The 27,980-nt window shown below is 46.9% G+C and overlaps 1 protein-coding gene across 2 annotated transcripts in view; it reads right to left on the reverse strand.

Moving 5' to 3' along the window:
* BRWD3 (bromodomain and WD repeat domain containing 3) overlaps positions 1 to 27,980 on the reverse strand; it is a 1,632,068-nt gene that overhangs the window by 802,221 nt on the left and 801,867 nt on the right. For both annotated transcript variants that reach the window (XM_069612911.1, XM_069612910.1), the window contains exon 25: positions 1,059 to 1,166. In XM_069612911.1, the coding sequence (XP_069469012.1) occupies positions 1,059 to 1,166 (108 nt within the window). The remainder of the gene's footprint in view (positions 1 to 1,058; positions 1,167 to 27,980) is intronic.

Consider the following 27,980-nt stretch of genomic DNA (forward strand, 5'->3'; position numbering starts at 1 on the left):
ATATCTTGTCCGACAGGGAGCATGTATGTCCCCCCCTCTACTTCTCAATATCTACTTAAAACTCTCCATGATATTTTTTAGGAATAAGGTATCACATTCCAAAATTACGCGGCTGATACCTAGTTTGTTTTTAGGGTTGGTAAAGATCCAAAGGCGAATATAACCTAAATTCTGACCACTTTTCAGCACATTAAACACTTGATGGCAGAGAATGCGCCAGGGCTCAATCCGACAAAACCGAGCCATCACTGGTTTCATCTAGTACACTAAAATCTAATATCTCTTCTAGATTATACCATTTCATGTTCTCTGGGATACCTATATCGTAAAAACTCTAGGAGTCCTTTGTGATTCTAATCTCTCTATGGTCCTTCAAATCAATGCAGTAACTAGCTCTGCACATTATCCTATCATGCTATGGCAAATTAGACATTTGCTTGAAGAATCTCATTGTTGTCACTATTGCAAGAGCCATTATTGGCTCCAAATTAGATTAATGCAATGCCCTGTATGCTAGCTCTCCTAAGTACGCAATTAAATAATTACAGGTTCTACAAAACACAGAAGTATTTATAGTTAAACTCCTTGTCGCCATTGTATCTCTCAAATCCACAGGAGGCATCATTGGTTGTCGGTTAAGGCTGGGATTAAGTTCAAGCTTCTAACCATAGATCATAAAGCATTTCATGACAGATGTTCGTGTTACTTTGGTAAGCATATGCTGAATTATAATTCCACTTACAATTTAACATTGAGTACTGCCCTCCTCTTCCACGTACGTGTATTTATTTATTTTCACATTTATAAAGCGCAATTAACGTGCTCAGTGTATGGGGAGAGCATGCACGGCAAATGCAATCAAACTCTGAAACTTGCTAACCCCCCAGAAAGAGATATTCAAAACATCGTGGCCATCTGCAAAAAAATGAGGATCCTATTATTTTAAGGATCTCTTGCCATCCTCAAGTGATTGACAAGCCGAGTGCTCAGATACCCACAGGTTGGAGTGCCATCCCAAACGAACATTGAAATGCATGCCTTATGACAAGCATACTTACCCTAAGATTCATTTTGTTCCAGGGTTGCTTTTGCAAATTTACATTGTAAATCTTTGCTTTCTTCACTGCCCGCAGATAGGCTTCATACCCCTGCCTAAAATAAATTACCTTAAGAGGAGAAAAGAAACAAACAGTCATGTTAAACAAGAGAAACAATGCATAAAGGTCCATTTGTAGAGGGAAAACGAGGCAAGCGTTCATAGAATGTTATGAAACTTGCGACAATGGCTCTTTAGTCTAAGAATCCTTAATGGATTCACATGCTTTCAAAACTGTGTTGCATCAGAAGGGAGGATATTCTGCCACTCTTGGAAGGTTATTACTACACAAACTGCGAAAGGTAACTTACTTCATTGATTAAAGAAAAAGTACAATTTAGCCTAGTGAAGCAGAAACAAGGCAGCACATCTATTGTTCCAAGAAAGGTAGTCTGGCAGGGTTCAGTATGCTTCTATTAATGGACGCCCTTGGGAGTTGATTTTTGCCATACGTAGCCACAAGATAAACAACCAAAGATGAATTGCGAGGATGGGAGGCTAGAGCGGGAACAGTAACCTCTGTAGTACCTGTGGATCAATAGTTTAAGTGCTATTTTATAAAGGTTCATACATTCACACACCTTTGCACTCACTCTAAGTTTGGGTGCAACAGTAAAAGCGGCAGTATTAAACTATTTCCTGTGTTTGTCACATGCCAAATTATATGTCCTGGCATTTAGCTCATGCATTATTCTGAGGGAATACAACATGATTATGAGGTGAAATACCTCCTAAACGTTCCTCCACTGCAGGGGGAGATGAGGTAAGAGTGGAGTTTTTCCGGGGAAAAAAATCGGTGTCACTCTGCCCTACTCATAGGAATCCCAGATACAACCCTGATCCCTTTGAAAGCGGTCCAAATTGCTGCAGCACACCTCATCACAGGTCTAAGGAAATTCAACCACATAATATGCATCCTCAAGGAGCTGCACCGATTATCCCCTCGAGCACACGTGTTCCAGACAGTCTGCATCATCCAGGAGGAACAAGTTACTTACCCTGTAACTCCTGTTCTCCAGCATGAGTCTTACATGGATTCACATGCTCATGAAAATTCTGTGTCATCTGGCTGGAAATCCCCTGTAATATTAAAGCAGTTTTCCTATAAAGATAAAAACTGCATGTCGCTTCTATAGCTTATTGCTGTCACTTTGGGTCATACTGCCACAGCCAATGACATTCGTCCTCCTAAACTCCAGCCGTGGTGGCCATCTTCAGAAAGTGGCAGTAGGAACAAAGAAGAGCCAGAGAGGGGAAGGAGGATGGGATCGCATTTGAATCCATTTAAGACCTATGCTGGAGAATAGGAATTACAGGTAAGTAACATTTTCCTTCTCCAGCATGGGGTCTTGCATGGATTCACATGCTCAGGAATACGATTGCACAGCAGTACATATACACAACTAGGGGAGGTGACAATGCTCAAATGAAGCAATACATTTATCCCTGGAACAGACTCAGCTCAAATAAACAAGGTTGCAAAGCACTGCTTGGGCGACACAGGATTCTTTCCTGGAATCCCTGTTGACGCAGTAGAATCTTGTGACGGTGTGGCTAGAGCTCCACGTAGCAGCCCTGCAGATAGCAACCACCAGAGAGAAATGCTGCAGTGGCTGCGATGGCTGTGGTAAAATGGGCTCTCCGCCAGCAATGGTACTGTGTGTTGGGCAGATGATGGCACAGCCGAAGAGACACCGGGAGATGGAAGCTTTAGTAAAGGCACGTCCCATGTCCTACGGGTACAAAATTGATGAAAATCTGAGAAGTCTTTTGAAAGTCCTTTGTGGGTGCAACACAGAACTTCAAGGCACGAGCAACATCCAGTGTATGCAAGGGCCTTTCAGCAGGAGAAAAGGGGTTTGCAAAGAAAACCGGAAGAACCAAAGGCTTGTTGAGATGAAAGTCGACGGGATCTTCAGCATGAGGGAAGGATGAGTTTGTAGGACCACGTTAGCTGGATGGAACGACAAATACAGGGGCTTTTAGTAGAGCGCCTGTATCTCACCAAATGGCCTGGCCGAGGTGATAGCCATTAGGAAGGTGGTCTGCCATTAGAGAAACTTCAAGGAGGCCCGATGCAAAGGTTCAAACGGGGCCTCCATCAGTTTAGACAGTGCCACATTCAGTTCCGGTTAGGTAAGATTTTAACTTTAGGGCTAAATCTACCTCACTTGTGAGAACCCCAGAACATTTTGCTTTACTGGTGGATTCATTCATTAAGTGGGAACCTTTTTCCACACTCACAGATCCTTTTACTCTTTTTATGCGTGTCATTTTTAAGACTCCATAGTGTCCTTTTAATTGTATCCTCTTTGACAACCTTTAGTAATATCCCTTTTTATTGTTACAGGGTTGCCCTTTGGGCTCCCCTTTTACTTTCTCTGGCTAACCTTGTGAGAACTACAGTTCTCAAGGATAGAAAGGATATTTGACCCTATCTAAACTTTATTTAGGTGGGACCAGCACACCCGCCTTATGTGGAGTGCTTGGGTGATATAATGTATCCCCTTTTCGCATTCTATCTGTTACAGGGACAAGCTTACCTTTAATGGCTGGTGGCAGTGGACCTTTTAAAAAATTGTGTGCACCTTTACTGCGGGCTGTTTCCACTGCTGCCATTTAAAGGCACACATAGGTGCTCATTTTACCAAAATGGGCCCTGTCTTCTTTTTTTCCCATTTTAGGATTCCTTGGCCTTTCTTGGATCTTCCCCTGCCCTCCAGGGCGGGAAAGTTCTTTGCGTTATTTCTATCTTCACGAGACACTTCGGTCAAGCCTGCCCAGGCTCCAGAGTGTCTGTGAAGGCAGGAAGCGAAGGAAGAGGCCAAAACTCTGCAGCCCTTTGTCTTCCAGCCTAACCGTGAGAATCCAGTTCAAACTGGGAGGCTGTTTGATTGGCTGGGTTCCTGCATAAAAGTCCGATTCTGGAAGCTGAAGAGGTAGTCCACAACTGGACCGGAATCCGAAAGAGGAAGATGAAGATGAAGAAAATGCGGCTGAGACGATTTCCAGTGACTGGAGAGCTTGCTCTGTAACCGGTGTTAGGGGAGTTTTGCCAAAGTCCTACTGGTAGTAAGGCTTTAGTAAGCTATTCAAGGGGTTTGTAGATCTCCACCTCTAAGTATCAGTCTGCACTAACTCAGGACCTTGGTAGCGTGGCAGAGCAGTCAGGCTTATCTTAAGAGGAAGATGTGAGCTGTAGGTTGTTAGGGAGAATTCTCATAAATGTGCCCGTTCCCTTCAGTTCCCTTCACCTTAGAGACCCCTAGCGATTTAGCTGGATTTTGAGGACTTGGTTTTTTACCTGGAAAGAGTGTGAGCCTTTTTTCCCCACTCTCATGTGTTTTGATGTGTGTTTTACACTGGTCGTCTTTGATTATGGAGTTTTAGATAACTCCATAGGCATCATCTTTTCATGTGTGTTACACAGCACCCTCAGTGCAGTGACACAGTGATGTCTTTTATACTTCCCAAAGGTTAAAATACCTTCTCTGGGATAAATTACGGTTTCCCAGAAAATGTAAAGTGAAATTGACTTAACTAGTCTTTCCAAACTCCTAGACCCAGCAGACACCATAATATAATAGAGTGCTGGAAGGATTACATAGTATCCCCTGTGTCTAAATACTCATGTAGCAGTCAAATGCTACCCTTTCCAATTGAAAATGCTGGTGGCAGTGGTTTTACAACGAACTACCATGATTTTTCAAGATGGCGCCTTAAGCCCCTTCGTTTAAATGGGTCCCGGTCTTCTTTTTCCACCTTTTCCTTTTGGAAAGGTCCTTCTAGTGTTGGTCTCTGTGAGCCAAACCAGGTTTGGTTCTTTTGTTCCTATGCCTTTGGCTGGCTTCTGGACTGAAGTCCGCCTCTGGCGTCTAAGTGTCTGGGGTGGGCAGGAAGTGAGGGAGGTGCCCAAAACCCCCTGTGCATAGTCTCCTAGGAGACCCAAATGGACTCTGGCGTGATTGGCTGGCTGACTGTCCGGCAAGAACAGCCACCCTGCTGGGTGAGTGACAGCTAGGCTGGAATGAAAGGGAGAGAATGTTTAAAAGGCGAGTCTCTTGGACTGGAAAGCAGAGTCGACCAATGGAACGAAAGAACCAAAGAAGAGCTGGAAGAGGACGGCTGCTGCAACTCCTGGACGATTGGTTTCCCCGGTGAAACCCTGCTGCAGGTCCGAATTGTCAAGTTCATCTCGATAGAGAAGCTCCTTCAAGGACGATTTCTCCCTTTGAGTTGGTGGGACTAATCAACTCGTAAGCCACCTGGATACCATTCTCAAGGCTGGTTAGGATTAACCAGGGAGAGGGACACCAGCTGGTGCGCTTGAATCTACAGCTACTGGAACTGAAGTGACTCCATTTTATTTGCGTTTTCTGATGATCCCATGCAGTGCAGTAGTCCCCCGACGTCCTCCCTCTTGTCCCTACGACTGAGGCTCAGGAACAGTGAGATCTGCAGGAACTGCCAGGAACCAACGACTTCAGCTGCATTTGTTTCTTCATACTAAGGTACTGTGCCAACCCGATTAAGATAACGCCACTCTCGCAGTGAAAGTTTGTGAAACTTTCCCAACTTGCAGGCCTAATCAGCTTGTGACCCAACATATTTTCGCCTAAACTACTTCTGAGAACTTTTGCAAAGACTTTACCGTTTGATACCAGAACTGCTCTTTCCTATCCAGAACACTAGCCCATTCATTTTGGCCTAGGCCTATTGACTTGACTTGAATTGAACCCATCTGGTGAACTAAAACTATTTGCACTGTCTAACAAGTATATGTGATCTATTCTACTTACCGTATGCCTTTTTGCTCACTTCTAAGTAACTGAACTGCCATTTGGCTCCTATTTCAGAGGAGCTCAAACAGTCTCAAAATCTTAGAGTTTTGTATTGAAGTGTATTGGTAAATAATATTAAGTTGCCCCCTTCTAGTGAAATGTTTTCTAAATGATTGTGTAATAAATTAAGTGTTTTACCAACCTTTAGTATAAGTGTCTACTTGAACCACTGTGATTGAAAGTCCTCTGTGTAATGACTTGTACTGCTCACATTCACTCTTGACATAAGCCTAGCTGCTCAGCTCGCTACCAAAAACTGTGTGGTACAGACTTATACCAAAGGTTGGTTTGACTTACACCTATAGTCCTAATTGTATGTGGTGGACGCAGAGGGTACTGCATGCAATTCTAATACATTAAATCTTAGCTAGACATGCACTTCAAAGAAACCCTTACACTTATAATGTATATAAAATTATATGTTTATTATATATACACACCATAATCACTTTAAATACTTTAGACGTTTAGACTAGAACACTTCTCAAAGGGCACTTTAACTTTTGTTTGTGGTTACATTTATAGCAACGTTAGAAAGGGAAAAGACAATGTTATCGGATTATCGATTACTACGCGCACCTGCAGCTTTTATCAATTCATACGAAAATACATTTACTCTGCAATCACATATAGCAAAGTCACTTAAAGGGAAGAAAATGGTTTGTTAGTGTAACATTAGCTTGGTTCTAGAGAGGGTTTTGGTCGCACAGCAAGTCTTTTAAGTCTAAAAACGCAACAGTTCGGAGAGGGCTCAAAGTCTTGACAAGCAGCAGAATACAAAGAGTTCCAGAGGATTTCTTCCAGTCTCTACTGTTATAGAAGCAGCAAGTTAACAACTAACATGGGAGACATGTAAAAGCACTTGATAAAGGGACACAAGCAGCGGCTTGAGTCAGTGGTAAGAGGGGGTGCCCCTGGACACCTCTGGGTGCACTCCAACCCTCTGGAGCGAATTCTTGTAATCAGGTAAGGAACACCTTTTCCCCCACAGTACCCGAGGTTGGAAGAAAATGTTCGTGCTGGATGCTCTTTGATGTTGCAGCTCCGGATTCCTTGGTCAGATGACTGAAGGCAGGACAATGGACAGGATCTCTCAGCAGCAGTCTCGAGGGAGGACCTGTGGTATGACTTTCAGCAACTTCTTGGTTCACTCTGTGGTTTTGGCGCCTTTTCTGCAGCACCAACAAAGGACACGGATCATCCAGTCAATCTTCTTCGCTTCCTGCAGTCCTGCACTCTTGGATCGGATCTCTGGAGTGTCGTTACGGTTTCCGCAAAGATTTTGAAAGATTTGGCTTTTCCACAACAATGCACTCAAAATGGGCAGCAAGTTTCCTGGTATTGGGGTTCCGTAATTCTGGAAACACCTAGGACCTCGAGAGATGGCTCCATTCAAAGTTTGTCTTGGGACTGGTTGATCCCACCAGCCAAAGGGAAAGAGTCATCCTTTTCGGAGCTCAGGAGCTCAGGACATCAGTGGTCGCTTCACTGTGCTGCAAAGGGTATGCAGGCGTCTCTTAGGTAAGAATGTATTTAGTAGCACTGTTTGAGACTACACAACACTTATCTGCTTGCTATTAGGTAACCCACCTTTTGGTATAGGTCTGTACTACACAAGTTGGTAGTGTGACTGAGCAGCCAGGCCCATCTCAAGAGGGGTAAATGTGAGCTGTAGCAATGAAATTCACAAATACAAGTATCCAAGTAACACTTACACTCAAGGTTTCAGTTATAAATAGTTATTTATTTAACATCCATTTTTAATTAAGCATTCTTTAAAAAGCGCAAGATGTGTAGCAATCAAAAATACTTTATAATACTTTTCAGAATCAGCACACTTTAGTGGGTACTCTTTGGATATGCTTCTTACACAATTCATTCATTCACAAGGACAGTAATGGCATGTATATATCACTAGTTATACTTTTCAGAATCTGAAGTTGCAGAAAGGAAAGGTTAAAGGAAAGAAAAAGGTTAAACAGGTTCTCAGGGCATGTGAGTATACTTTAAATCTTCCAATGAAGTCTAGACAAGCCTTTTCCCCCAGCAATAAGAGTCTAAAACAAGTTACCACCTATGAGGGACAGAAATATCAAAGTCAATAGACTAGAAGAGTCTGCAGGGAGCCAGAACAGCCAAAGTCAATTGGAGCAAAGTCTATGGAGCTGAGGCACTTCTTAGATAATAAAAGTCTAGTACAAAGTTATAGAGTTTTGTAGAAATCGCTATTAAGCCTGTGAAAAGCAAAGTTATAACTCTAAAAAGTAAGCCAAAGCAAGTCTCAACTGAGAAAAGCACAGCATAAAAGACACTGAGGTAAGTACCCCAAGTCTAAACAGTAACTCTGTTTGAAAAGTGGTCCAGCTGGATTCTGTCCTGTTGCATAGGTGCAGACACTGGGTTCCTGAGCCTCAGTCATGGGGACAAGAGGGAAGACGTCTTGAGGGCTCCTGCAGCGGCAAGTTGTAGGTCGTCGGAAGCTACGGGCTCTTTTTGGTTCAGCAGCACTTTGTGGTTTCAGTGGTTTCAGCGCTAGGTAAACAGCACCATGCGGATCTCGGATACAGGTTGGGCTTCCTTCACTCCTTGGGTCCTGCACTCTGGAGAGGGAACTCGAGCCTGGGTCGTCCTGCTTCTGGAGGGTCCTTAGGAGACTCCTGGTGCTTCTGGCCGGATTTCAGACGTTGCGCTCGACTATGGATTTCTCGACCCCTGGCATTTGGTTCCTGCAGCACCAAAGTAGTACAGCCAGTCGGGGAAGGTTGTCCAGTGGAGTTCGTCTCAAGGTTAGTTGGTGCCACTAACCCAAGGGAAGAAGTCGTCCCTTCCGGAGCTTATCTTGTAGATTAGAAAAAGGAGTTTCAGCCCAACAGCAGGGCTTCACTGGGCAATTCAAAGGTCCAGGAAGATGCAGCAAGCTTCATTCATGGTTTCTTCGCCGGTTGTTTCTTCCAGTGGTCGATTCTGCCTCTAGTCCCAAAACCCTCGCCTTTTAAGCACGTTTCTCCCATTCATGCACAAGCTAGGCTGTCAATCAAACAGCAGGGTGGCTGGCCTGAAGGAACAGCCAGCCAATCAGGACTGGTTGCATTCATGCACTCCTAGAGACAAAGGACAGGGGAGATTCGGGAACCTCCCTCACATCCTGCCCTTCCAGACAAACTGGAGCCAGAGGCGGGCTTCAGGGCGGAAGCCAGCCAAAGGCAAAATGAACAAAGGGCTCAGACCTGGTTCAAAACGTAGAGTAAAACCAAAGAAAGACCTCACAAATAGAAAATGCCAAAAATGCCAAAAAAATACACTTTTGACAAAATGGCCACCCAAGGGCACTATACTGCAGCTAAGTATAAAACCTGCAGTAGAAAAGCACAATGGTAGGAAAATTAAACCACTACAGTGAGGGTTTTTTTTTTACATGAGAAAGAAAGATAAGAGGCTGCTAGGTAACTCCCCAGCACTCCACATAAAATGGGGTGTGCTGGGCCTACAAAGAGAAAAGGTAAGTAAAGTCAATTTCACTTCCCTGTTCTTGGGAACGGTAGTTCACACAAGGAAAGGTATTTAAACCTTATGAGAAATCTAAAGGATTTCTCAGTGACACTGCACTGAAGATGCAGTGTCTCACCAAGCAAAAAGTAGATGCCTATGCAGTTTGTCAGACTCCAAAAACAGAGGAAACCTATAATCCAAATCAGGTCACAACACATCAGAGGGTGAGAAAAAGGTCTCACTCACTCCAGGGTTGAAATTAAAAAGTCCTAAAGTCCAGCAAAAGAGCTGTGGGGTCTCTAAGGTTGAAGGGAATTAGCACAGACATTTGAATTCTCCCTATCAGCGTCCCTGCCCATCTTTTTCTTCGGTTAATTTAGCTTCAGTGGTCGACTTGCTTTTCCACTCCAGAAGCCTCCCCTTTTATACAGTTCCAGCACACACTCCTCTGCAATCGCTCTCAGCATTTTACAGAAAGGGGCGTTTGGCTGTCCAATCAGGACAGCCAATCCCCCTGTGGGAGCTGGTTCTATTCAGGCACTTTGGCAGACAAAGGACATGGGGGGTGGAAGACTCCTCCCCCACTTCCTGCTTGCCCAGACCCTCTGTAGCTTAGGCGGCGATGCCCAAGGGTTCCCTCCAGAGGCAAAACACACACACACTGACCTCCCCCTTCCAGAATGGTAAAAGAAGGGTTAACAAAGGACAACCACGCTAGTAATGGTGAAAAAAGAAGGGAGGCCCCAAGTTGGCACTTGGGTGCCCCTATTCTGCATTACCGATTCTATGGACACAACCTGAGGTATAACAATTACATAATATTTGGTAGAACATGTGCAGTGCCACCAGCCATAACTAGTAGATTGTCTATGTAACTAAAAAGTAGAGAGAAGGGGGATACTCGGTATCCCTTTGGGACTCCACTGAAGGTGGTGGTGTGCCAATCTCTCAGACTACAGAGTTTTGGGAGAGATACTAAGTATCTCTAGCCTTAAGAACTGTGGTTACACTAGGATGTAGAAAAATTATCTTAATGGGGGGCCCCCAAGGGTCCCCAGCAACACTGCCCATAAGGAGCTTTGTGCTGCAGTAGTAAAACACAGATGCCTTTAAGGCCTATGGAGCAGACAGTCTCCATAGTGCTGGTAGAATACAAAGAATAGAGTTCCAAAAGACCCACTAGAATGAATGAGTGGAAAAATGCTTAAAAGACAGCAAAAAGTGCCGGGGGTCTCACTAGGAGAGGGGATGAAGCATAAACATGAGAAATCTCCCTAACAACCAGAGCCTGCTGTTACCCTTCCTACCAAGTGACCTGGGCGCTCTGAAGCAGAGCCTGTGAGATCTAGACTCAAGAAGACCTGCCTTTTGAGCCATCTCACGTCGTGCTGTGGCTTTGTGGGGCTGCAATACCCCAATACACTGAGACCTCGAGTCATTGTGCGGTGCACAGTCTTCCAAATTCTGAATCGAGCTGAAACTTTGGTGGCATCACGATGGACCACGAGAGATGTCAATCGAGTCCGTAAAGTGCCCTCATCCGAGTGATGGACCTTGCAAGTGACGAGAATTTGACCAGCGATTTTCAGTCTTCTTCTGGCTCCTGAAAAGGGTGCCAAAACCGCAGAGCCGCATCCAGCTGTGAAGCAACTCTTGCCTGGAGCCTACCCCATTGATCCTTGCTGATAAATCCCTTTCAAAGTCTTGTCTTCCGTCTTCATGACAAAGGAATCCAACGACTAGGTTTTTGGCTGCAGATCCTGACGTCTTCCTGCTGCAACTCTTCTTCTGTGCTAAGGTACTTTGCTGGCTGGGTTATTTACTTATCTTAAGCCTATGTGATTTCTGTAAAGCTTTGAGATGTTGTTGTGATTGGGAGTCCTCCCATCGAGTTAACCCAGGACCACTACTGGAATCCTCCTAGGATATCTTTTCAACAGTTATAGGTATATACTGTATATACTGTTCCTTGAATCTTTGTGCCACTATTCAGAAAGTATCCAGGTAACAGGGTTGGTTGATTATGTGATTTTTTTTCTGAGTGTTGCTGCGTAACCGACAATGTTCCACTACACATGTATTACTGAAAGTAACCAGAAAGAAACATATGCTTTTACCCCCCCCCAGAATAGGTGTGGCCTATACTAAATATTTATACGGTCTGACTGCCCTAGAATTACTGTTAGATATTCTGAAGAAGGTTTATGCTTTGGTCTGTGTACCTTCAAGCACTGTGTTGTGTTTTTATAATATGTTTATGACTCTGGACCAGTACTTGCCCCAAGACGTAACTTGGCCTACTTGTATTTATAATAAACCTTTTTTTTAAATAATAATTCTGGATGTCAGTGTTTCTGTTGAATCCATGGTATACGACAGGTTCTATGTACTTTCCTGCAGCCCTCTCTTCCGCCTAAGATACGCCTGGCTGATATGGGTACGCTACCATATAATCAGGTGGCACAGCCTTATACCAAGAGTGGAGTCTTGTACTGACTCTGTTGAATGCTAAGCCCTTAGATGGACTTCAGAAAAATATTCCTGTTTCCACGCCGGGCGGGAGCCTTTACCGGAGGGAATGTTCTGAAGAGGTCCGTGCAGAATTCCTTAACGAGGATGTGCAACAACAGGGAGAGCTTTCTGGATACGGGTTGTTTCAGGATACGGAGGCCAGGTGAACCACGATAGATGCATGGGCAAGGCCAGACTTGGCAAGCAAGAGCAGGTACAGAAGTAGCCGTGGCGCGGTTAGGCGCAGCGGGACAATCTTCCGTTGCCGGCACCACAATGTAAAGCATTTCCGCTTGTGTTTGTAGCAGGCAAGTGTAGAGGGGGCCCTGGCCTTGGCTAGAATATTCCAGCATTCAAAAGAAAGTCAGTAGTATCCAAATTCTAGGGCAGCAGTAGCCAGGCCATGAGGCTCTGTGGCGCTAGGTCGTGGTGCAGGATTGCCCCTCCGTCTCTGGAGAGCAGGTCGGGAGTGGAGGCAGATGGATGACAGGAACCAAAGCCAGATGGAGAATGTCTGAATACCAGATTGGCCTGGGCCACACTGGAGCAATGGGGCTCATCTTGCTGTGGCATCGTCTGAGTGTATTAATCACTCGTAGCAAGAGGAATTGGCGGGAATACATACAATAAGAGGCCCTCCCAAGGGAATGAGAAGGTGTCCCCGAGACTCATCAGCTGAGGATAGCGGCTGGTAACTTTCTGACACTTGGCATTGGTAGCCATCGCAAACAGCTTGATTTGAGGTAGACCCCACTCATCGAAGAGACAAGGCACTTATGCCTGCTGGAGCTCCCATTCGTGGCCGTACCGCAGCTCCCTGCAGAGAGATTTGCGATGGTTTTTTGAAAATCTGCCAGGTGAAACAGGACGAGAAACATCAGTTGAGCTATGGCCCAGTGCCACAGATGATGTGCTTCCAGAGAAAGAGCGGGGAAGAGCTTCCCGTCCCGTTTCCTGATGTAAAACATGGTGGTGGTGTTGTCCGTGAGGATACGCACCACCTTCCCCTGGAGCTGATGTTGAACAGACTTGAGACCAAAAAACTGTCTGAAGTTCCAGGAAGTTGATGTGCAACTCCTTCTCTTCTGGGAGCCAGAGGCCTCTGGCGTAAGAATGTCCTTTGTGGGCACCCCAATACTCTAGAGAGGCGTCGGTCATGACTGTCGCCTGATACGCGGGGGTCTGAAAGGGAGCTACCTGTGAGAGATGCAGGCAAATTGACATCCACTGTAGGGTTTGTCGGAATTACTGATTGAGGGCGATCTTGTCATTCCATGTACCGGACACTTGCTGTCACAGAATTCTTGCAGGGGTCTCATTCTCAGTCTGCAAAAGGGAACCAGATGGATGCAGGAGGACATTATCCCCAGCACAGACTTGATGGATTAAACTGTTGCAACTGAAGCCGTCGATAGCCGTTGGACTTTTCCCAGGATGGCCTTCACTCTCTCTTCCGAAGGAGTCGCTAGACACAAAGAGTGTGTGTAGAGGCAGGCACCCAGGAATAGTGCGTTCTGAGATGACGCTATGCAGGACTTTGAATAATTTATCGAGAATCCCAGAGATTTTAGGGCCTGGTTGGGCTCTACAGTGTGCTGCATTGCTGTTAGGAAAGATTTCCATTTACGTGTAATTTTCCCTCCAGTTGTGAACCCCCAAACTTTTTTGCTGCTGTTTAACACCATAGTCTGACTTTACCAGGTGAGCCCAGCCTTCTGCTGCACTCCTCGGCTTTCGCTCACTTTTTATGGGGAAACTGATATGCCCTTAAGACAGTCAGTACTAGGAGACTTTGTTTCCCTTAGTCCTTTCCAATGTTGCAACTTTTCTGCAACATGTAACAAGTGTAAAATGTACCTTCCAGTACAGTACACTTGGGTCTCAGTCATTTCCAAAGGCCCTTGATACTTTCGAAGGATTTTTCAGGAGATGTGCAGATGTGTCACGGACAGGGCTGGTGCAGCTTATCTTTTCCTGTATTTTGAACCCTTTCCTGCCAGGTAAGACAATGCATTACTTACCGTAAAAGCATTTCTGATGGTTGTATCTGCTTAGATTCACATGCTGTGCATAGGTCCGACATCCAGTGGTCACTGCGGAGTATTGCATTTTGTTTTTCGTAGTCGAAAAGGGACGTCGACAAGGCGTGTCTGAAACACTATCCCTATAGTGACGTGCGTTGTACCCACAATCCCTCACGCGTCGAGGTCCCTCTGTTTGTATTTTTCTGCCCTGAGGGAGCCTTCTAGACGTGATTGAGTACAGAAAAGAGAGATATAAAAGGAAGTCTATGTTCCTTCCATCCGAGCGGGGAGGAAGGGTGGGCGCATGTGAATCTAAGCAGATACAACCATCAGAAATGCTTTTACGGTAAGTAATGCATTGTCTTCTGATGTTTGTTAATCTGCTTAGAATCACATGCTGTGCATAGACTAGCGAGCAGTACCCGGAGTTGGCGGTGGGTTATGAGAAGGAACAGTAGAGAAAAGATGTCTTAATACTGCCTGTCCCACCTGGGAGTCAGATCTAGAGTGTGCATCTAGACAGTAGTGTTTTGTAAAGGTGTGCACAGAACTCCAGGTAGCCGCTTTGCAGATGGACTCAAGGGGAACATTTGCAATGAATGCTATGGACGCCCCCGTGCCTCGAGTAGAATGTGCTCTTGGCCTAAAGGGCAGTTCTCTCTTAGCAAGAGTATAGCAGAGAGTGATGCATTGAACAATCCATCTAGAAATAGTGGACTTTGAAACTGCATCCCCTTCTCTTCCTGCTGCCACCGAGACGAAGAACTGATTAGTCTTCCTCAGTGGTCTGTTTCTTTCCATGTAGAACATGACCGCTCTGCGCACATCTAGTGTGTGAAGAGTTTTTTCTCCAAAGTTGGAAGGATTTTGAAAGAACGCTGGTAGTTCTATAGACTGGTTTACGTGGAATTTTGAGATGAATTTCGGAGCAAACCTTGGGTGAGTGCGTAGAACCACCTTATCTCTGTGAACTGGAAAGAAGGGGTCTAGAACAGAAAGAGCCTGAAGTTCACTTACTCTCCTGATGGAGGTGATAGCTATTAAAAAAGCAGTCTTAATAGTGAGGTGTTTAAGAGATGCTTTGTGCATGGGTTCGAACGGTGAGCCCATGAGTCTGGTAAGTACCACATTAAGGTCCCATCCGGGAGCTGGGTCAGCTATCGGGGGGTGTATTCTCTTTACTCCCTCCATGAAGGCCTTTATAACAGGGATCTTCCACCACTACACCTTGAGTTGGGAAGTGGTGTATGCAGAAAGTGCCGCTAGGTGGACTTTAATGGAATTGAACACTAGACCTGAATCCAATAGGTGGGTCAGGTATAGAACAATATGTGTGGGAGAGCAGTCAATCGGGTTGATGCTCTTACCCCTGCACCAGATGACAAAACTCTTCCATTTGCTAGAATAGCAGTGGCGAGTGTTAGGTTTTCTGGCTTCTTTGAGGATGTCCATGCATCTGTGCGGGAGCTGTAGATGTCCGAATTCTATGATCTCAGGAGCCAGGCTGCTAAGTTCATGTTCTGGGGGCATGGATGCAGGGTCCTGCCCTTGTCTTGTGACAGCATGTTGTACTGGCAGGGGAGTTTTACTGGGGGAGATAGAGACATCTCCATCAAGTGAGCGAACCATGGCTGTCGGGCCCACATTGGGGCCACCAGTATCATGGTTACTTGTTCCTGGTGCATCTTGTGCACCACCTTGTTGAGAGGGGGAGTCGGGGGGAAAAGCGTAAACAAATTTCCCTGACCATTGTATCGACAGACCGTTCCCCTTGGATTGGTTCTGGGGGTACCTGGAGGCGTAACTTAGGCATTGTGAGTTCTCCAGGGTTGCGAACAGGTCTATTTCTGGGAATCCCCATTGTGTGAAGACCTCGAAGACGATGTCTTTGTGCAGTCGCCATTCGTACTCTTCGGGCAGGGGGAAATCTCTGCTGAGTTTGTCTGCCAGCAGATTGAGTTCCCCTGGTACATGTTGTGACAGTAGGAACATGTCTTGTTTGAGAGCCCACTTCCATATATATTGGGCCAGTTTGGACAGTCCTGGAGAGTGGGTTCCCCCCTGCTTGTTGATGTAATACATGGCTGTGGTGCTGTCTGTAAGGACCATCACTGTCCTGCCTTGTAGGTGTTCCTGGAAGGCTTTTAGCGCCTTGAACACCGCTAGTAGCTCCAGTAGATTGATGTGTTTGGATGCTACGTTCGGAGTCCACACTCCGTGAGCAGTCTGATGGGATAGGTGAGCCCCCCATCCTGTGAGGGATGCGTCTGTGGTTAGAGTGGCTTCCGCTGCGGGTGTGGCAAAGGGTTTCCCTTTTCCCAGGTTTTCCTTTGTCCACCACCGTAGCGAGAGAACCAAGGCCTGCGAGACCACCACTAGATCGTCCCATAGTCCGCTGGCCTGACACCACTGGCTGTTGAGCCACTCTTGCATTGGGCGCATGCGCAGGCGCGCGTGAGGTACCAAATAAATACACGACGCCATCATGCCTAGCAAGCGCATTGCTTTGCGTACCGTCACCTCTCGACCGGTCACATATTGAGGGATCTGAAACAGCATGTTTTGGACCCTCTCTTTGGAGGGGAAGACGAGGCCGTCCTTTGTTTGAATTAGAGCCCCTAGGAATTGTTTGATTTGGCTGGGGTCTAGGCTGGACTTCTTTTCGTTGATGGAGAAGCCCAACTGGAACAAAAGGTCTATAGTCTTTTGGGTATTGGAGAAGCATGTTTCGTAAGAATCCCCTGTTATGAGCCAGTCGTCGAGGTAAGGGTAAACTGGGATGGACAACCTGCGCAGGTGGGCCGCTGCCACTGCCAGCACCTTCGTGAATACCCTTGGTGCAGATGCTATCCCGAAGGGTAGTACTCTGAACTGGTAGTGTTTGCCCTCTATCATGAACCTGAGGTATTTTCTGTGCGCTGGCAACATTAAAATATGAAAGTATGCATCTTTCATGTCCAATGTTGTCCTGTAATCTCCCTGTGATAGCAGTGGGATCACTTCCTGTAAGGTCACCATACGAAACTTTTGGGGTTTGATAAACTTGTTCGCTGGGTGCAGATCTAATACAAGGCACATGGTTAGATCCTTTTTGGGTACAAGGAAGTACACTGAATAAATAACTTCCGTTACCTAAGATAGAGGCACGACCTCTATGGCTCCTTTTTCCAGCAGTTGTTGTACTTCTTGGAGAAGGATGGCAAGATGTTCCGGTGTCATGCGTCGTCCCCTCGGGGGTTTGTATGTTGGGGAACTGTTGAATTCGATGCAGTATCCGTGGGCTACGGTGGAAAGTACCCAGCGGTCTGACGTTATACCCTCCCATGCTGGAAGAAAGGATGTTATCCGGGCCCGACCGGTGTTGCATGGGAGGGGACGCGAATCTTCGCGTCACTTGGTGTTGTTGGGGGCTTGGGAGCCTCTGGGGGTGGACCCCCGTCCTCTTCCTTTGCCCCTGCCTGCCTCTTTGGCTGTACTGGCCACTATTGGTTTGGAAATTGGTGGCAGGGTACTGTTGCTGCTGGTTTTGTTGTTGGCGTTGGCCACGAAAAAAGCGTTTGTTGCCATAGCCGCGTCTGGTAGAGGGCTTAGAGATTTGGTCAAGAGTTTTGATAGTATCGAACTCTTTTTTAGCCATCTCTAGAGCCTCATCCACCGCTTTCCCGAAGAGGTTTGAGTCTTCAACAGGTTTATTTATTAAAGACGCCTGTGTCTCCGGTTTGAACCCTGAGTTGCGCAGCCATACGTGGCGTTTTAGGAGTATTCCCTGAACCAGGGAACGTCCCGCTGTTTCGGCAGCATCCAGAGAGTTCTTTACAATACTCTGGTTGACCTGGGTTCCTTCGCCAATAGTTGTTAGCAGGCATGTACGTAGAGGTTCCGGCGCTTCTTCGGCGTCTTTGCGCAGTTTGGCCCACTGCGCGTCCGCATAGCTAGCGAGCAAAGAATTGTTGTTCACAATTCTTGCCGAAAAGGCAGCCGAGGATGTAACTCTTTTTGCAAGGGCATATAACCTCTTGCCCTCCTTGTCAGGTGGTGCCTCACTGGTGGAAAGTGGTACCCCTGCCCTCTTTCTTGTATTGGTTACTACCAGGGAATCCGGAATGGAATGTCCCCTGATGTACAGCGGGTCTGAGGGTGAAGGAGTGAAAAGTTTTTCAATTCTAGGATTAACCCCTCTGATTAGTGCGGGCGTGGACAGCGAAAGGATGATTCTTCTCTTCACCGAAGCGAGGAGGGGAATGGTCTGACTGACCGGGGGTTTCTCCTTAATTACTCTTTCCACAGAGTCTAATTCGGGAGAGAGCTCCCCAGTGTCCAGTTCAAAATGTGCTGCTGCTCTGCGCAACAGGGCATTGAATGTGGGCTGATCGTCAATGGGAGACGCGTTTCTAACAGGTGAATTGTCAGGAGGATTTAGGTTCAGGACATCAGTGTCGGAATATACTGATGGGGATTGCCAGGGGTGAGAAGGTCCTTCTTCTGGATTTTCTCCGAAGCCTTCTCCTACCAAGTCTGGGCTGTCTTCCAGACATTCCTCCTGGTTCCGTCCCTCTTTATCGTCCATAAAATCATCCTCCTCCTCCAAGTAATGTTCCTCCCCAGTGAGGTCATACACACTATGGAAGTCTGAGGCTGTGTCCTGTCTCGGAATTTTGGCCCTGGGGTCCTCCTGAGGCCCTTCTCATGTTCTCTTGGGAGTGGGAGGGTTCTGGGTATTCATAAACCTCTCCATTCTTTCCATGCAGAGATGGAGCCTTTCCATGGTTTCATGGGGGACCCCTGAGCGGTCTAGCGGGGGAAAAATAGTGTCCTGTAGCTGAAAACGGCTCGACCTCTCCCACAACGTCGAGGAAAGTGTCCCGTCGCCCTCCGAAAAGCCTTCAGGTGTGTCGGGGGTCCCCTCGACTGAAGGGGGTAGTCCCTGCCTTTCTTCAGGCTTTTTTGGCGTGTCTTTTGACCTCTGCGTATCGCTCGACGTGTCTTTCGGCGTACGCTTGTGGGCGTCAGCTACCACGATCCTCGCCAAGCTCTCAGCGACTCATTTGTCAGCGGAGGGTTGTGGTTTCGACGTTACGGCTGTCGATCGCTCTACGGCGGCATGCGCTTTCTGCTGATGCGCGCCGGCCGATGATTTGGGGGCGGCGCCCTTATTTGCCGAAAGCCCAGTCGCTGGTCGCGGCTGCGAGAGGGGCTTCGAACCCGAACGGTCCTTGGGCGCTGATGCTCTCTTCGCCTTCGACGAAGAAGAGCCATGGGTTGTGTGCTTATGTGTGGACTTGTGTGCGTCAATGTCGCCGGGGTGTTCATCCCCATAAGCAGGGCGTGAGCCGAGCCCGTCGGGGCCGGGGACAGACGACGAAGCGTGTGAGCGCTCTTTAGGGGGGTTTTCGACTTCCGTAGCGGAGGTCCTGTTATCACGTTCCTCGTCACTGTCGGTGGTAGCAACGGTGGGTGAAGCATCGGCCTTCGACATAGCGTAGGCCGCCCACCTCTTGACCCTACGGTCTTTTAGAGTCTTTGGGCTTAAGAAGCCGACAAGCCGTGCAACCCTCCTCTTTGTGATCGAGGGGCAAGCAGCGGTTGCACCGTGAATGCTTGTCCTTCCAAGTAAACTTGCCCTTGCCAAGCGGGCAAAACCTAAAGGGTGTCCTCTCCATAGTCGAGGCAATAAATCGTGATAACCACCCCACGGGAAAGGAAGGGGAAAAGTAAAGGCATTCTCAGAAAAGAACCAGAGATGTCCCACGACCCCCACTCTCCCTACTGTATATGGCCTGCGAGGCCAGGCCACGTGTTCGGCAACGCCGAAGGATCTCCTCCGCTCGTCCCCTCCGTCGAAGATCTTGCTCGGCGGAGACAGCTTCACAACAACGTCGAGGGAGGGATCGATATGTTCTATATTAAATAGGAAAAACGACCAAAGGTCGAGGAGATGAAATCTGCAATGTCTCTCGAGGAGCTCCGCGTAAAGGCGACCAGTAGCTGGGTGGAAAAAAACAATCTGAGGGACCTCGACGCTTGAGGGATTGTGGGTACAACGCACGTCACTATAGGGATAGTGTTTCAGACACGCCTTGTCGACGTCCCTTTTCGACTACGAAAAACAAAATGCAATACTCTGCAGTGACCACTGGATGTCGGACCTATGCACAGCATGTGATTCTAAGCAGATTAACAAACATCAGAAACTATGATTACCGCATTTGGCACGAATAGGTGGCCTGGCTCCAAAATGGCCATGCCACAAGGTTCTTTGTCCTGTCCTTTGGCCATCTTGCCACTTCGCCTCCCCAGGTCTAGACGACCGGCTCAGTCCTTATTTGAGCATGCATTTTCCCGCGAAACACCAAGCTTTCGTGGGCTTCTGAATACCTTGTGTGTGTGCCACCAGGATGTGGGCTGGGGTGTCTGGCTCCAATACACATCCTGGGTGCCAGAGAGTCTGGAGTGCTGTGAATGCCTGGGACCACCGTGGTCCGTGATTGGTCCACGTATGGTATGCCTCTATGTGAGCATATCTTCCATTGGGTCCTCTTCGTTTTTTGGCACGAACGAGATTCTGGATAAGAGAAGTCCCCAAACACCCATACCATGTCGATCTGTGGAGTTCTCACTGAACGAAGGATAGGATCAAATTATCCTGAAGCTTAGAAGCAGAGTCGTGGAACCGCTGGTGACGCGCTGTTAGGTTTGGCACCCCGAGCCCGCTGTTGTCCTGTGGGACCCCTCTGCATCTGGTCGTCCTAGAAGGTCTGCGAAGATGCTTCGACCCTTTGGAATAGTGGGACCAACTACTCTCGGCACCTTCATCAAACCCTGCAAGTAAGCCTCATCGGAAGTGTCCCTGGGCCAACCAGTGGGCTGACCAGCTTATGCAGGACCTTTGCTCTGTCTCTGCTGCCGTTTCGAGGAGGCCCTCGAAACTTGGAATATCGCTAGCTCTGTGTTCACGGTACCCTCACACCGAATTTCATACACTTGGCATTCCCAGGTCTGAAGTGAGACGAGTGGGCCAGAACCGGCGAATACGTGGTTACCCTGTTGACGACCTTTGCAGGTGCACTGCATTTGTGCCCCTCTTGCCCCTGGAGCCTGCTGCAGTGAAAGTGGCCTGATCCATCCACCAGGAGCAGAGAAATTGCCACTGTCCCATTTGAGAATCATCGCTGTAGCTTCATTGCTGAAAGCCGCAGAGCAGCCAAATTGCAGCACTTGAACCTGCAACCAAAGTGAACTCGACTGCCGAAGTTTGGTCTGGAATGCGCCGGGGGTCCGTGAGTAATCGCAACCCTAGCCGGTGGCCCCTAGCGCCTCCATCCATTTCAAAGCATGAGTGACCCCTGAGGGCCCCTCTCCTTTCCACTGCTAGTGCAAACTATTCCCAACTCTTGGAATCAACTGTGCCCTCAAATGGAGACCCTCCTCGAATAGTGGGAACCTCTTCTTCATTGCCTCACCCACCTTCCTGAGTTGCTACAGACCCTTGAAGAGACCCCGTTTTGCCCATTTGAACTACTGTGTGCGCTTGCATTGCATGTACATTTGAGCATTAGGCTCCACTCTTCTTAGGGATTGGACTGCCTCTTAGGAGTGTGTTGGATGCAGAAGGGACTAAAGACTATTTGCACTGCCTGTTTCCTTCCCCTTTTAGGTTGTGGACCCATTTTGTGTATTAACCCTTTAGACCCCATTGGTTTGTATGTATGTATTTAGATAGGATTGTGTTGGCTTAATAAGTATTACTGTGATTTGATTTGTGTGTTTGAAACTCAAAGGCCTTGAAATAAATGTATATGTTTGTTTATGTATTTGTATGTATATGTATTTTTAATATATCTACACCTGACTGGGAGTGATTTGTAAGTGTCCTTTACTCTGTGTGCTCACTGAGGTCTTTCAATAACCTTCACCCCTTCTGAGAGCTAGTCTTGACTGCCGCCAAGCTACCTTGATTGGTCTAGCTTGTCCAGAAGGTTACCCTATTCCAAGAAAATAGGCTGGCCTCCTGAACCTCTGCCCATCAGGTCTTCGTTCAGAACACCACCTTAACAATTGCCAGCACGTGACAGCGGGAGCAGATCAGCCAATCGTCTAGGTAAGGATAGATGTGGTTTCCTTTGCGACACAAATGAGCTGCCACCGAAGCCAAGCATTTGGTGAACACCGTCAGGGCCGATTTCATCCCAAACTGCAGGGCCTTGAACTGATAACGTCTTCCCTGAACGACAAAATGCAGGAATTTCTGGTGTTGTGATGAATGGGGATGTGCAAGTAAGTATCCTTCAAGTCAAGGGACGCCAGGAAATCTCCTTCCCCCAGATGGTCGAAGATGTGCTACAACCGGACCATCCTGAAGTTTTGGGATTTCAGGAATTTGTTGAGGTGTTGCAAGTCTAGAATGGGTCTTAACCTCCCAACTTCTTTTTCACCAGAAAGTGTCTGGAGTACAAGTCAGAGCCCCAGAGGTGCTGAGGAACAGGCTCTATTGCCACTTTGCTTAGCATGGCTTGAGCCTCCTTTAGCAGCTGCGCCACGTGATGATCTTGTTGTGGGACGGGAGGAATGTGAGGACATTTGTCCTGGAATTCCAGAGCGTGACCCTGCTGAAGCCCATTGAGCACCCATTTGTCTGTGGAGATCTTGTGCCATTGATTAACAAATTGTGAAAACCGCCTCCCACTGCGATGCTGAAGTGGGGGCGCAGGCCCTGGGCCGGTTCAGGCCCACTCCGGCATCTGCGTCCTGGATGGGGGGCTATGATGATGCAGGCTGCCACTTCCGTATGCCTGGGATCGTTCCCTATATGCCTGCTGGGTGGTTGAAGGGGAGGACCGCTAATGAGGCAAGATGAATCCTTTGGAGGACCTTGAGACCTTTCCTTTAGAGGAGCGAAAGTTTGGCTTCCTCTACTGGAGAGCGTCCAGAGAATGTGCCATCTCAGTTTCCGTTTGCATGACCTGTAGGGTGCCGTCGAATGCCTTCCTGAAGAGGTTGTCACCATCGAATGGCATGTTCACCACCTTTGTTAGCACATCCGTGCGTTAGTTGGTGGCCTTCAGCTAACCCTGGCAGCGGAGGGTCACTCCATTGCCCATTTGGTGACAACCTGAATCAGCGATGTCCAGGGTGTCAGTGAATGCATGGTTGGAGGCTACCTCCACCTCGCAGAACACCACCAGGGCCTCAGCCTTCTTGTCATCCGTAAGGAATTTGAGGAAGAGTCCCAACTTGTACCATAACTCTTTGTCATACCTCGAGAGAATGGCTAGGGCTAAGCGTTTTTAATTAAAGACGGTGCTGTCGTGATAATGCGCTTCCCAGTTGCATCCAGCTTCTTGCCCTCCTGGTCAGGGGGTACCCATAGATGAGTAAGATTGGTTGGAGCACCTCTTTCTAGCTGCGGCCGAGACCACTGAGTCAGGCAATAGCTGGGACCTGAGACTTGAGACACTTAGGGGCTGAGTGTGGAAACACTGTACTTTTTCTTCAAACAATCCCTTTTCACAAGAGTTGTGCTAGGGATCTTCATGAACAACAGGCCATCCTCCCAAATGTCACCCAACAGGGGAACTGAAACGTTAGTCCTCTTGGAGGACTCCCGTTGCTTGAAAAGGAAACCTTCCTTCTTTTTCTCCTCAGGCATGAGGTTGAATAGCTTTGTCGCCCTTGAGATCATGGAATGAAATCACCCAATCTCGTCCGGCGGGGAGTCCCTGGAGGGCTCCCCTCAAAGCAGCCCACCATGCTGCAGCACGTCTTAGTAAGGTAGCACAGAAATGTGACCAAATTGCCCCCATCCTGCGTGAACTACACTGGCTTCCAATCCAAGCAAGGATACTGTTCAAGACCGCATGCATCATCTACAAAGCAGTCCCGAGTAGCACACCAGCATACCTGGCGGCTAAGCTCCACATATCTGGTGGCACACGCTTCTCGCACAGCAAATCGACCAGCCGGCGTGAATAAGAACTTGTCTACAAAAGAGGACCCACAAACAATCCTTCTATTATAATGCACCCACCCTCTGAAACTCGACCCCAGTGTCATCTCGGAAGGCCCCCACAATTCTCCAATTTCACAAATCACTCAAAACATGGCTCTTTCAACAACACCCGACCAAGGACGTATTCCACAGGACAGACATACAGATGCACAGACCTTGCAGTACTGCGCTACTGTTAAAAGATGCTAACCCACATGCTGGCTACCCACACTCTATACAGTGCTCCACTGTTCTCGAGCTAAGTCAGCATTTTAAACAATAAAATAAAATAACATTAAAAAAACAAGATGAAAAATAGGGGGAAAGAATTTTCGAAGAGCGAAACACAAGGACACAGAAAAATGTGCAGTACAAATCTGGAGATGGCCACCAGGGGTGGAGCTTGGAGGGCGAATGTCATTGGCAGGGGCAGTATGACCCAAAGTGACAGCAACAGGCTATAGAAGCAACAAGCATTTTTTAGCTTTAAACCTAAACTGCTTTAATATTACTAAGGATTCCCAGCCTGACAACAGGAAATATTCATGAGCATGTGAATCCAACTAAGACCCCCTGATGGAGAAATCAGTCGCAAACAAAACACCAGTCTACCCAACTGAGAAACTCCCCGTCTCCACCACAACCTACTTGCAACACCCTGGGTGTGTCCCCTATGTATACTGTTTTGATGCTTCCCAGTTAAGTTTGTATAATGTGCATACATACATACAATAATGCACCCATTTACTATTCTACAAATTATGGTGTACTTTTGTTTGATAATCATTTATTGGAGGATGTAACAGGAAGTACTGTCTGCACTGGTCAACTCAAATACAGGGCCGTTTCTGACTCATCTTGAAGGTGGAATTTCTCTTCTGGCAAGTATACAGCCTCCTCTAGTTGTTTGTCTTGTTTATAACCTTATCTGCTACACTCCCCCTCTCCCCAAGCACAAACTGACCTCACCCACTGGATCCAAGGACTCGCCACGGACAACCCACACAGAAACTCACAATTTTTTTTAAAAAATGTTATTGTTCATTTATAACGCGCTTAATACCAGCAAGTATTTTCTAAGCACAGGATCAGGGTTTGAAACTGTGTTGCACCGCGTTCTCTTGCTTTCAAGACAAACACGTTGCCCCTGAGATATCCTTCCTCACACACACCACATAGCCACTGTCACCAAAACATGCAATCTACAACTCCTACAGAAAACCAGACATATCCTTCCTCCTTCCGCACCGCAGTCAAAGCATAGTTTCGTGCTAAGATGGACTATGTCAATGCTCTCCTCAGTGGACTCCCCAGCAGCACCCTTGCCATCCTGCAAGCCATACAAAATGCCAGACTCATTCTCTACCTACTCAAACATCCACACATCACCCCGCTCTTGCCCAGCTCCCCTGGCTTGCCATAAACCAAAGACTTACCTTCAAAGAACACTTCATTGTATTCAAAGCCATCCACCTCAAAACTCCATCTTAACTTCATGACTACTGAAACCCATCAACCACAAACACCAGACAAGCCAGCCAACACCTTCTACATATTCCACTCGAATATCTCACATGCACGCAAAATAAGTATTTAGCCACTAGACACCCTGTGCATGGAACACTTACCTCTTCACATAGGCACTGCACCCTCCATCACCACTTTCAGAAAGAGCTTAAAAACATACCTGTTTCCTCACACATAACCCTGCCCTCCTCCAATGCTATCACTTGTCTATGCTTCCCTGAAAGTATTTTGCAGGGTTCGAAATTGAGGGTAGCTGGGAGATATTTAGCTCCTGGTTGTAGCCTAGGAGAGCCTGTTTAGCATGACACCAATGTCTATTAGCTGCTTTTGGCTCCCCCAAGGCAACTGATGCTGAACAAATATGCCTATTGAAATTAAACTGTGCATTTGGGACACTCTATAAATACACATTAGGAAACACCTATAAGACATTTAAAAGCATAAGGAGTAATAAGCAATGGCCAAAATTATACATTTGCATCTTATTTCGAAGTTAGATTTGAGAAACGCTATGTACTAGCTCGTCGTTCCACAGTGGTAGCTGCTGGTCACTGATTAATGCTGGCTTTCCAGAAGCTTCTTTTACCTACAGTTTATCCAATCTGAATTTCGATCCCCGATTTTGTGACAACTTTTGTCCACTCTCACCTTTTCAAACTTAGAACCATGTAAGGGGCTCCGAGAACCTCTGGGTAATGCCAACACTAAAGAAAAATTGAAATAAAAAATAAATAAAGATAAAGTCTTGCATGAGTCTATACGATTGGTATTCTGAATGGAACAGAGACCCAGGGTGAGTAGGGTCTCTTCTTTCCCCTTGCTGGCTGTACCTTCATTAGTATGTTAAGGTTATGTAAAACATTGCCTTTAGAAGGTGTTTCTTAATCATGACAAAAGTTTTGACTGGTTTTGGTCTTTAGGTAAGTCAAGCACGTTTTTCACTCTTCAAGGACAGAGATGTGGAAATCCAGCATAAAGTGCCCAGCACATTTTGGGTTAAGCCAGAAAGTAGACATGGATGGTCCCGGTGCATTTTATGTAGGGAGAAATGTTTGTGCGCTGTTTACAGGGGGTCTGAACAGAGGTCTACTTCAGACAGGAAACAGAATAATGAATCCGGAGTCTTAAATGTCAAGGCTGCAGTTGCCCGATGTGGCCACCAGATGGCAACATAGCGCTACCAGTGGGCCTTGTCCTTTAAATGACAGAAAATTGAACTTTAAGCATTTCAACGCAACAATAGTAACATCAATAATAACATTTCAAGGCTTCTGTATTTAGATGGTGGCAGTACATTGCACGGTAACCCAGGTATATAGTGTTAAAAGAAATCTTGATGAAATGATATTCCTTTGGGAATTTAGAAGCCTGGAAAGATACAGGACTTATTTTATACGTAGGGCCTGGGGCAGCTGCTGTAAAACCTCCACATCAGCTGAACAGAGATTATGGAACTCCTGCAAGGCGCCATGGCTGAATTAAGGAAGGTCTTCGAGGGCCGATAGGCAATCCTTCATGGGTCGGGTGATTGAGTGTATTTGGAAACATTTTCTCTTTCCACCTTTCACTCCATAGTTTTCTTACGGGACACCCTTTCTTTTTGCTTGTTTATAAACTTTTCATGACTTTTTTCAGGAAAGTAAATTCTCCTGCTTTATTATCCTTGCCCGTTTTGCTCATTCCTATGGGGAAATTGACTATGGGGCCGATTATGAGTGTGCCGGTCCTGTAAAAATGATGACAATACCGGCTCTCGCATTTTTAATGGCCCGGCACACTCCGAGTTTGCCGGTAGGGGCTCTGATCAGCAAACCCATTCAATGGAGTCCTCTCGGAATCCATGGAATGGGAACTTATCGCCGTTGCCGGCACCCGTAATATCCTGGCGATAGCGGGATATCGGCGCATGTTACGGTAAGGCGGGTTTGCTGGTAACCCGCTGGAACTACCGGCGGATTACCAGCAAACCCGTAATGAGCCCCTATGTCTCTCTTTATGGATTCTTGTATTTTTACAGGAAAGTGCAATTAGGATACTTAGTATCCTCATATCTTTTCATATAATGGTTTTTTGGTTACTTTTACAATGTGCATAAGACAAGCTGGTGACAGCTGTGATATTCGTACTGTTATTTGTGTTATTTTACTCGCAGACTTTTGCATTTACCGCAATTGGCTACTAAAGATGGCTAGTACCCTAAGATGGTCGTGCCACAAGATTTTTCTCTTGTTCTTTGGCTATATTGTTCTTTGGCCTTCTTCTGCCTTCTCAGGTCAGGACATACCTAATGGGGAAATCCCTTTTCTGGGGAAAAGCAGGCTAAGGGGCGTTGTGTGTGTGCCAGAGAAGGGGGCTGGGACTGTCTAGTCCCAATCCACCTTTGAGTGCCTGAAAGTCTGTTACTGGACGATTGTGATGACCAGTGGCTATCCATTATTGGATAACCACTGGATGTTTGAATGGTGCAGATGCTTACTATTGGTTGGCTTGGGCTCGCTTGCAGTCTG

This window comes from Ambystoma mexicanum, chromosome 5p, assembly GCF_040938575.1.
Source record: "Ambystoma mexicanum isolate Mex_15411 chromosome 5p, UKY_AmexF1_1, whole genome shotgun sequence".
NCBI classification, from domain to species: domain Eukaryota; kingdom Metazoa; phylum Chordata; class Amphibia; order Caudata; family Ambystomatidae; genus Ambystoma; species Ambystoma mexicanum.